At 41.5% G+C, this 12,113-nt stretch overlaps 1 protein-coding gene across 1 annotated transcript in view; it reads right to left on the reverse strand.

The window, feature by feature from the left end:
• Positions 1–11,826, reverse strand: part of UBE2H (ubiquitin conjugating enzyme E2 H) — a 32,837-nt gene extending 21,011 nt beyond the window's left edge. Inside the window, exon 1 of the mRNA XM_075273914.1 lies at positions 11,392–11,826. Coding sequence (XP_075130015.1) covers positions 11,392–11,444 — 53 coding nt within the window. The 5' untranslated portion in view covers positions 11,445–11,826. The remainder of the gene's footprint in view (positions 1–11,391) is intronic.
• Between the last annotated feature and the right edge of the window lie 287 nt (positions 11,827–12,113).

Genomic DNA, 12,113 nt, shown 5'->3' on the forward strand with positions numbered 1-12,113 from the left:
TATAGGGTCATGAGATTTACAATCCTCATTGGCTTCCAATTACAATGTTCTATGTGGTAAAATGTTGACATTTTTGACCAAATGCTCTCATTTCACTACTAATAGAAATGAGGTTTAGAGAAATGAATCTACAAACACCCTGGAATAAAAGTCATTTTTGAGACTGAAGAGTGGACTTTTCATGAAATTCATTATCTACCCCAAGTTTTGGAGAAGCAATAAGACTATCTCGCTGATGTATTAGTTTGGAGGGACTGTGCCATCAGTAGTACACTGTTCAGAAATGGAACCAAAATTATGTCTTGCTTCCTTAATAATCACATGACTTCTGCCTTGCTCTTTAAAAACTTCTGGGGCTTAAGATATTCTAAATGGTTCGCAAAAGTAGCGACAAAATGGGTTGTGTAGAGTATTTTTTCACTCGCATAGTCTGGCGGAATGCTTTTAATGGACCCCCGTAGGTCATGTGATCAGAGGAAACATTCAGCTCCTATGGTTGTTCTGCCTTTCCTGATCTCACAAATTAAAGGGTTTGGTCACTTTCAGGCCAATATTATTGTTTGAATAAGTTGCACAATTTTCCAATATACTTTCTGTGTTAATTCCTCATGGTTTCTAGATCTCTGCTTGCTGTCTTTCATTCTGCTTACTTTCAGTGGATAAAAATCAGTCAATGGTCATGTGATGAGCACACATGTAGACAGCATGTTACCACGCAGATGTCCGATTACAGAGTTGTGCACTTGTGTGCCCAAATCTGGAAGAAAAGGGCAGAGTGTCTGAGGTGCAAAACGCTGCCTCTGGTCACGTAAGGGGCTAGAAACCACTGGTGAATCAAAAGCATTCTGCTGGATCAGGTAAATAAATAATCCCTGGACAATCATTTTAAAGTCGCTCTGGTACTAAAGATGCATGTGGACATTGTATTCCGTGTCCCTTAGACGTTCACATCTGTGCCCAATCTCCATCTGTCGGGTTTCTGTCTTCTGCAGTTTTTTTTGTTTTTTTTTTTTTAACTGGATACAAAGTCCTTTCACCAGCTCCATAAGATCCCGCTCTTTACATTTAATAGCTGCTCATTTACATATTCTGGAATAGTTGAAATTTTTTTCTCTAGCCCTCCCACAATTCCCAAGCAATATTCGTGTCAGATATGCTGTTTAGGCTCTGTGCTGCCAGTAGGGCGGTGTCAGGCAGGAACAAAGGCTGCCTATGATTGGAGTTCTGTATCACACACCCCCTGCCTGACATTACATAGCTTAAATAGCACATCAGGCACCAAAACAAACTGTGCTTGTTGCTCAGGAACCATTGGAACTAGAGAGAAAATTCCAATGTGACTTAAAAGATGCTAAGAGCTTGAGCTAGTAGAGGTGGTGAAAGGTCCACTTTAAGTCAATTGTGCACATGACCACACTCTGGCTTATAAAGAGGTTGTAGTTTGAATGGCTTAAATTTAGAAAAGTCAATATTTGATCCTTTTGTCAAGATACTTTAAGTAAACAAAAGCAGATAAACACCTAACTCTGCTCCCCAACCAGTTGTATGCAAACTTCCCAAAAATACAAACCAGGCTTCGCAGGACATGAAATGGAAAGTAGGTGTCCATCCAACAGTTGATGTATTAATAACATTTCTATTCCAGTTAAAAACTGCCTACACATTTCAGACTAGATAGATCAGTCTTTAGTCATGTTCATTCTGTAAGAACCAGTTTCCTCACTAGGGTAGAAAAGATAAAACCTCTATGCATGTTAGGGTTAAGTAAGAACATTCTGCCTGGAGCGGCTAGATTTAAATTCCCTCTTCCCCTCCATTTCAATAACCTGAAAAAGGTTGGTTGTTTTTATGAAAAGGCCTAGGTATTTTAGGTTTTACTTTTGGGAATCCCAGTCATCAAGAATTGTAACAAAGACATGACTGCCAGAGAAAAATCATGTAGCTTTTTTTTTTTTGAGGTTGTGACACCCAAACATTTTTAACCATAAAGCACTTCTTGTGGTGTTAGAAAGAGAACCATTTCTTGCTGCGAAACAGATGGATTCTGCTGAGACATCTGCAAGGAAATTAGTTGCTATTTCCATGATTTCTTTAGTAACAGGTCAGCTTTTCAATCCATAACCCTATAGATTGATGTGGCAAATCTTAGTTGTTTTCATAGGCTAAGGGAAGAAATAGAATGTTCAACTACATCCCCCTATCATGGACCTTAAATCCATCATGAAAGTTGTTTAGAAAGAATTTTTTTTTGTAATACATTCCAGACAAAACTGCTTCGTATAGTAACTATAAGATTTTACAAAAAAGAATGAAAAAAAATTGTGTGGCCAGTAGTCTCATTTTCTGGCTTACGCTAGAATGGGTAATGGGTGAGCAAAAGGCCACCTGTGCCGCATCTCCTGCTACTTCTAAGAAGGGTATCCACCAGTCTGCTACAACCAAGATGGCTGCTAGTTCAGAAGGGCAGAAAGGATGGTGAATGTCAAAAACCCAGCATAGGAGACTACGTTGGTGTGGCATAGGACTCCTCCTAGCTTGGAGACCCCCTGGATCCCTCACTCCAGAAGGAGGGAGGTTAGTAAGACCTCCACCCAAAGAGGTGCTGGTCACAGGAAAGGTAGGTAGAGAATACCAATCTAACTTCCTACAAAAGGAAGTTTGCTCTTGACACTGTAGTGACAGGAAGAATATTAGGTAGTGGGTGGCAGGAGAGGCTTTTCAACCACTCAGTCTTCCTGTCCACATAGAGATCTGTCGCCATCTTTGTAGGAGAGGTGTTAGAGGCACCACGGACAAAGTGACCTATGCACATAAACCATTTTCACAAAATTTTCCAGGTCATTTTGTAACCATTTCTTAAAGAGAATGCATTACTTGAAGAAAATGTTTCAACAGGATATCAAATGCATTGGCACTAAGAGTAGTAAAGTTGAACTGGGAGCACAAGTAGTTACTATTTTGATACACAATGCCAAGTTACAGGAACTCCTGCCAGATATTCTAGAAAACCATTTTCCATGCCAGTTGTCATACACAGTTATACTACCAAAAAAAAAAACCAAAAAAAAAAAACCACACATATAGAAGCGGCTTCCAGGAACCAAGTTACATGTGTGACTCAATGGACGCAATGGCAGTGTTTTGTTTTTTAAATAATTATGTACATAGCCCAGACCTCCTCTAAATTGTCTAATTCTTAAACAACCCTTCTAATAGAGTTTGGTCCACAGTTAAGGACATTTAATATGTCACTTTACATATAATGTAAGCTATACTATGCAAAAACACCCCATACAGAGTCAGAGTGCCTCATGTATGCAATGTATAAGGTCAGCATAACTAACAAAGAACTGCAACAAGAGTATAAGGGTCTTTTGTAAGCCAGTGCTGACAGCCAAAACCAAGAGCCTAAAAGCTTTACCAAGAGGTCAGTAATCAGATAAATTATAAGTGCCCTGAGAAGCATCTAAAATAATAAATAATAATAATAATACAGTAGTGACAATACATTTTGCCCACAGCAAACATGACTCCATCACAGAGGACATGAAGGGAGCCAGTCACGAAGCTGCATAATATTGTTTAAGGGTGAATTCACACTGAGTAAACGCTAGCTTATTCTGAACGTAAAACACGTTCAGAATAAGCGGCGTCTAAAGCAGCTCCATTCATTTCTATGGGAGCGGGGATACAAGCGCTCCCCATAGAAATGAATGGGCTGCTTCTTTCACTCCGTGCAGTCCCATTGAAGTGAATGGGGAGTGCCGGCGTATACGGCAAGCTCTGCTCATGCCGGAGCGTACACGCCGGCACTCCCCATTCACTTCAATGGGACTGCACGGAGTGAAAGAAGCAGCCCATTCATTTCTATGGGGAGCGCTCGTATCCCCGCTCCCATAGAAATGAATGGAGCTGCTTTAGACGCCGCTTATTCTGATCGTGTTTTACGTTCAGAATAAGCTAGCGTTTACTCAGTGTGAATGCACCCTTACTTGGAAATGCTACAGCAGTTTAAACAAGACAAGAACAGGAATCCAGGCTCAGGGAGTTGAGTCCATTGTGCAGCTTTTTCCTGCCCTATTTGACGTGATAGACATCCCCCTATATACAAACAGGAAGAGACCAACGCGGATCAATTTGTTTAGAACTGGATTCAACCCAAAATTTCACTACAATTCAGTATTGTCCAAACACGAACCTTTGGAGTTTATCAGCCATGAACATTATTTCAAACTCTGGGGTTTGAAGAGATCCAGAGTATAAGTTGAGGCCCAGGAGAGGTGAAGAAATATAACAGACAAACTCACCTAGTATCACATATCTTGATTTCCCCAGTATCCTCTTAGGGCCCACTGGTCTTTGCATTGTGACGTCAACGTACTTTAAACACAGGCCTGAGCAATGACCCTGGGGCATCAGATGACAGCCAAAGACTGGAAGAGGCCTGCCTGAAGAGGACACCGGGGGACCACGGGATGTTGCAAGGATGATCAGGAGACTTAAAGGGATCCCATCTTTTAAACAATTTTTTCTCCCTAACACGTCAGAATAGCCTTAAGAAAAGCTATTCTCCGCGCCGCCATTCGCCTGCAATCCCGGTTTTTCTCTGTATGCAAATTAGCTCTATTCCACAGAGCTTATTTGCATACCGGGAAAAACCGGGATTGCAGGCGAACGGCGGCACGGAGAAGACAACAAAAGGTAGGAGAAGAATAGCCTTTCTTATGGCTATTTGACGTGTTAGGGAGAAAAAAAATTGTATTTAAAAGATCCCTTTAAGGAAAGTATAACATTTTTCCTCACCTGGCCTGGGCTTCCTCTTATAGTCTTGGGATCTGAGGAGAACCCAAACTATAAACAGGTGCAGCATAAATCTAACCTTGTGAGGTTTGTAAATCTCTGAGAAGTTGGGCAGGGAGAAGATTTACAGCAGATTTATTGTGGTTGTGCCTGAATTCTGGCTTAAAACTGGGGTATTTTAGGTCCATCTAATTTCAGTCCACTTTTCTGACTAGCTAGATGGCTTTTGCTGAAAAAGGGCATGTCGAAGGATGTTTCCACCCTTCACTGACCTCTGTCGTTCGCATCTGCTGGGGGGCCCTACACAATAGAGGGACACCAAAAAAAACCCAAAAACCTGCGAACCCCCATACACTATAATGTGGTCAGCTCAGAGGGAGTAGGCTTTCCAGCTACTTTATAGTGAAAACGGAGGAGAGAAAGAGTCCTCTGACACAGATGTGAACCTAGCCCAAGATGCTAAACATAGCTGTTCGTAATAAGGGAGTCTGTCAATATTTCACACTGCCTGTAGTGAAGGCAGCATAAAATGTATGGCAGGCTCCCTTCTAGGAATATAACATCCTTTTTTAATTTACTGAAACCAAACATTGAAATATAACAAAGCACTATGTTTTTATTTTCTGGATATATAAAATAGAATATTTTGTATTCTATTTTATGTACATGATTATAGAGGAAGCCATCTTCTCTAACCCTCTGCTCGGATAGCAGCATTTAGTAATATGAAACCTCATGACCAAAGGAAAGAATATACTACAGCTGCCTCAGTGAGGTTTATCGTTTTATAGACATGCTCTTTGCAGGAAGGAGCAGAAGAGCTGTGACATCTATTGTCAGTAATGGATGCAACCATGCATCAGAGGTGTTATCTTCTACTGTAATCCTGAGTCTGTCTTGTCTATAATGTAAGTGAGGTGACTACTGCAAAGAAAACCCCTACAGAATTGGCAAGGGTTAGTCTATTAATAACTTTAGTGTCCAGAGTTCTAATTATAGGATATACCGTAGTACTGTCAGGCTGGGTTTACACAGTGCTTTTTGTTACTATGCATTTCACACATCTTAACGGACAAGGCATCAGTGGTTTTCAATTTGCTGGCAGTTGCTATACAGGTGAAGTGTGTAGTAACGTGCTAGGTATTACGCCAATTAAAAACATGCAGTCCTTCATGAAAAAAAAAATTGTGTAAATCCAACCTTAAAAGGATTAAGGATTTTTTTTTTTTCATTTTATGTCTAAATTGACAGCTAAGCACATCATTTACATGTAAATGGTCAAGCTGGCAGAGCTAACGGCACAACAATATACACTTTTTATGCCTTGTACGCCAGAAAACTAGCGTACAGCCACCAGAACGGGCAACTATTTACTTCTGTAGCATTTAAAAATGACTACAGATTACATCTACAAAGTCTACACTGCATGTTTTATTTAATCCAATAAATAGAAATACATCTTGTTTCCAGAACAACACAGGGAAGAATAATATCAAAAGCGTTTCCCAGTTAAACTTAAAAAGACAGGGAGGTCAGGGGGTGGGCCAAAATAAAAGGGGTACTTCACCTATACTCAGCCTCCATTTTGGCATTAGGTTCATCGCTCCTTTTCATATCCACACTGGTTGTAAGTGGTCCCCTTAATGACCCCGAAATGCTGCCATTCTGTTGCCTACCAGCTTCCATCTCACTATACAACAAACACCTTGAAACGCCTCACCAGCAAGTCACTTGCCACTGTGGTGACCTACACTGTCAAACGACCGATGCACATGAATAGAGGTTGCCTACACAAGATGACTTCTACAAGCTCACAATCTCATGCACTTCATTTTGTACCTCATGGACATGTATCATTATATTTCACAGTTGATTTTGTCAAATTGCACCGACAACCTGGAACAAAACTCGAAAACATGGACCTACAATTTAGATTCAGACTAGAATTCAACATCCGATTATAAACTTCTAAGAAGTTTCTACAAATAATTTACATTTTCACCTAAAAGTGGCAAAAATCATCATTAATGTCTGCAGTGGTATATAACTTACCACTGTAGAGCTACCACACATTTTATCATGCGAGTCACATTTTTATGTGGTTGTCATTCTTTGTTTTGATAACATGGCAAAACTAATATTGATTTGTCATGTTTATATTTGAGTAAATGGGAACAGAGACGGAGGGGGCTACATAAGTGTCTACTGCCACAGTTAAAGATTACAGTCATCTAATACTGATGATAACTGACCAAAAAAAAAAAAAAAGTAGTATGAATGTAGCCTTAGTACCAGTTTTACTCCAGCATACATTACACTGAAAGCAGGAACAATTCGGGAGCAGAGAGCTCAGCTATAAAGCCATTTTCAAACTGAAAAGGGGCACCATATACTGGGGTTACTTCATACAGGCTAACATGGAGACAAATTATCTTTACAAAGGGGTTGTACGGGCAGTTTAAATTCACTTACCTGATCTGACAATGATTATGGACCCCGGGGGTTGTAATGAGGCTGGCTGACTATATAACGCCAGTCCTCATAACAGGTATTTGATTAGGGAAAAGGGGGTTGGAGCGCTGGTTCCTTTCACAGGGATTCCATCCTTGTCATGACCCCCAGATATATCAGTCTCATCCACTGGATCAAGTAAATGAACTTAAACTCCCTGAACAAACCCTTTAAATGGATTGTCTAGTTTAGAATATCAATTTTCATATTTTTAATTACACAATTCAGTTAAAAGAGGGAATTTTCTACAATCAGGATTCAGTGGATAGCAGTAACACTAGATTCATGATACTGTTTTGCTTTCGTTGTCTGGGTCTCCCTGGAGAAACCGAACAATGGAAAGCCAGACTGCTAAGAGAGCGGTTACACATGACCAGTGGGGTCCGTTGGGTATCTGCCATTTTGAAATTTAAAGGGGCGAGAGAGAGAAATGTTTGTGCCGATCTGTGGAGGTGCTTACATCACAGTATTATGTCCTGCAATTTTCACTCTGGCCACTAAGGATAAAATGGATCACACATCTACAACAACAATTATAGCTACTCATCACTGAATTCACAACGGACAATAGAAGTCACAACTTATTTACTCCTGTTCCCCACACGAAGCATTCCTAGAAAACTCTCCTCAACAAGTTTGCACCAGACTATTGCTGCTTATGATGTGACTTGGGAAACCAACCTAACAAGCAAGAAATGTCCAATTCAGACAAACCCTTTAAACTACCAATGAGCAACTACTCTATGTATATGACAACTACAAACACTTGTAAAGCACTTTTCTCACAGGGACTTAGAGCACAAGGAGCATTATGGAGTAGGGCAGTTAGTGGCAGCCATACAGGTACTTGTTCCCAACACCTAAAAGGGTCATATATAGCACACAATCCAGTAATTCACTATCCATACCACTGTAGACATACAGTAGCAGATTAAAATTATCATTATTGAATCAGTCTATTTCAGTGTAAAGTCTGACTATATTATGTGTATGGATCCGCAGACTACTTTCTAGAAAAAAACAAAAAAACCCCGAAAAAAACGAAACACACCCGACAAGTGGTGCTGTGTGCCCCTATACCAATTTCCTGCCTTTATGCGTTATATGTGTGTGTTCATTCAACAGGTGTCACACAGCTGAACACAATACATAGTTGTTGCCTGAAACTGTCCGCTTTGCCAATATGCTGGAGGTGGAAACAAACCTTGTAAAAAAACTAAAAATTGCAGTAATTGTGTTCATTTTCTGGCTACAAACCAACGTTAAGAATTAATGGACAGTCATCTGAGTAAAGAGGGGAGGGGAGAAAGTAACAAGTTCGCTTGTTTATTGGTAACAGATACTGCACAGGCTCATATTGGGGGGGGGTCACAAAAAGTGTATAATAAAATGTAGCTGTAACAATTACAAACTAGAATACAATTTGCAAGACACGGGGTGGTATGCACCTACATGTTACAGTCTTTTCAATCACAGCAGTTTTCACAAAGTCAATGGGTGAACACACCCTACAGCTGCTGACAAACAAGGTTTACATCAGCAGATCCTGAACAATCTAATACAGTGTATATGGGAGCACCACGATTGTCACCTGATAGTGGCTGACATAAACTAACCTAGACCACGTCAAATTTTAGGATGTCTATTCTTTGTTCTGCCAGGAGACAAACTGCTCCTATCTATAAGTTTACGAGGGGGGCAAGGGAACAACAACTTTGCAATGTATGTTATGTGCTTGAACCTGATATTTGATCACAAAATCAATAAAAGCTCACTTCTAACATATGGCTGCTGTACATTCACTGCATAAAAAAAAAAAAAAAAAAAAAAAAAAAAGCCACAAATGAAATAACGTTCGAGCTAATGTGACTCCACACAGCATAAACTAAATAGGTACAAGAAAGAAAAATAAGAAGTTAACATAAGGTCATCACTTGGTAAGAGTAGAATGACTTTACAACTATGTACACACATCCTGCATGGCTAGTCTGCCTCTATACACAAAACTGCTTCCTTTGTCAGTCGATCAGCTGTTTGCTTGGCCCATCCTCTCTCCCTTCTTCCGGGTAGTAACAGAGCAGCCAATAATATGACAGCAAGCTGACAAAACAAGAGCTCAGCACTCCTGCCTGCTCTAGTAATATGCAACAGTTTAACAAGGAAGTTACAGAAGGGGTAGGGGGGCCGCATATTTACATCAGATACTTTCCAGGTCCTTTAAACCTTAAGACATGACCTTCTCACTGTATAGGGGCTGAGCTATTGTAGTCTGCAGCTGAGGAAACTTCTTACAATACATACGTTAGTCTGAAAACTAAATCATAACAAAACAAGAAGTCCAAACAAAAAAACACAAACATTTGGACAAAGTATCAGATACATTGTCACAGATATAAAATAATTTCATAAGTAACAGGCATAAAAATAGCGCCAGCTGAAGGGAGGGGGGATGAAAATATGTCAGTGACTCAGAATTTCTGCCGGCTGGTTGTCATTACCAAGCCCTAAACATTTCCACCTCAGCATTAAACAGATACTAAGCTTTAAAAGAAACAATGAAAGGTATCCATATATTACACCTCTCCTGTCACTGGTGATACATCACAGTTTGTAGCAAAAACAAAAACACATATCTCAATATAAGTCAGAGCTCAGTAATACGACTAATGTAGGCCTGCTGACTAGGAGACATAAGGGTCACATTCCTTCTGTGCGGCACCTAAACTCTTCAACAAGACTCCCTTTCACAGAAAACCCACCACCTTCATTTTTCAGAAGCAAAACAAAACTATAGTGTCCTCTCCTACTTGGATAAATAGACTTCTAGCAAAATAAAAGGGTGGAGAGGAAAAACAGTCAAACAAAACAGCCTCTGAGCCAAGACCACCCCTCCCTAACCCTTAGCACAGCCCCCTTAAAGCCATTGGTGCCAGACAGACCCCTAGGAAGCATGCAAGGTCTGCAATCTAGATTCCAAAGTTAACTTTGCACACTGGAGTGAGGGAGGGGGCCGGGGGTGGAGTATGAGTATAGTTGTGGACAGTCTGTTTAAAGTAGGCCCAATCCTCTTAAAACAAACAGACTACAGTATAATAAGTGTCATATTTAAATTATTAATTTATATTTTAAGCTATCCAACTCTGAGACAGGTGACCCCCCCTCTCTACTGGTCAGTCCTGCATTGCAGACCTGAAAACTCACAATAGGATTCTGTGTTCATTTAATGCTATGACACTTTCAGAAATAATTGAGTCTGAAGCTAGAAAGGAACAAAAGAAGCAGCAGCCATGTATTTAAAGCCTCATCAAAACTACATGAACACGCAATGTACCCTGTGGTTAGCGATCTAATTTAAGCACTAGGGTGAGGTACCTGCACACAGCACACTCCACTGACAAATCTGCTTTATTAAGCTACATAGAGCCTAGGAGAAAGGATCAGCAGTGAGGCCTGAGCAGTTTTCAATCCAGTTCTGATGTGACAAGAGCCTTTTGTGTGCTGTCTCACAAGAACAACAGAGTAAGAATGAGACATGTCCTCCATATATGCCATCTAGAAATAAAGAAGGCAAGTGCATGAAACCCTGATGACACATAGCCATGACTGATAGATTATTAATATACTGTGTGACAAGTCAATCCAACAAGTAGGGCTTGACAGCTTTACAGGCACAAAGCAAAGTACAAATATAAAAAATAAAAAGACAACTGGATACAAGTACAAGTTGTCTCCAACATAACAGCACAACACAGAAGTCCCCATGTCTAGGACCCCCTCCCAATAGAATGGGCCCTACTGCCATGGGACTTTGCAGCTACTTGTAAACAGGACCCCCTGAGACTGGGGGGGGGGGGCACTATTATCACTTATGCCATCTACAGAGGGCCACGTAACCAGCAGACAGTACAGCAGCCCCATACACTGGGGTTAGAGAAGCTTCTAGCCCCACTACAGTGGTGTCCACCAGCCATGACAAGGTAAAATGGCAGACACAATGAAGGCTTTTCCAACTGCAGTCCTCGCTGCTCACGGACACGACGAGCCGCCACCTCCCCAATAACAGCACCCCGAGAAGGATACAGTTTGACAACATCCGTGTCCATCCGCCTCTTGCCCGGGCTGGGAGATGACATGGCTTCAGCTCCCCCCCCGGGGTCTCCCGCTCCGCTGGATGCAGTGCTGAGGGCTGGAAAATACGGTAGTCGTTGACACAGAACGCGGGACTTATTTTTTCTCTCTCTCCCCCGGGCTCAGCTAACCGGGGATTTAGTCTGAATCGGTGTTTATCTATATGACTGAGGGGCCGGGCCTCAGTGTCGCTTCCCCCAGACTCCGCTGTCGGTGTTGTCGCCGCCGCCGAGGTCTTCGCTCGCAGGGGACTCTCTTTGAACACATAAATAATACAACCGACTACGAGCACCGCTGTCACGTGACCTCGCCAAATAGTGACGCGCCGGTCGCGGAGGAAGACTTAAAAACAGAGAAGAGGGAGGAGGAGTCAGACTGGAGGGCGGAGTGATCTATGTGCTTTCCAAGCCTCGCTCCGAACAGCGTGTACCTGGGCTCTTCTGTCAGAAAATTAGGCGGCCTCTAGGGAAGATGGCGCTACAAAGAGGGCCACGAAGGCTTATGGGAGTTGTAGTCAGGTGGTTGATGACAACGTCTTATTGTATAGCATAGTGAGCAGCAGGTGCTGAGATGGCCTCAAGCCTGGGTTATAAACTTCAGGTGCAAGCGAAGCAGTCGTTAGCTATAGGTTGTCCTACACTACTGAGGGCAATACATAATGATAACTATATACA

The sequence above is a fragment of the Leptodactylus fuscus genome, chromosome 5, assembly GCF_031893055.1.
Source record: "Leptodactylus fuscus isolate aLepFus1 chromosome 5, aLepFus1.hap2, whole genome shotgun sequence".
Lineage (NCBI taxonomy): Eukaryota > Metazoa > Chordata > Amphibia > Anura > Leptodactylidae > Leptodactylus > Leptodactylus fuscus.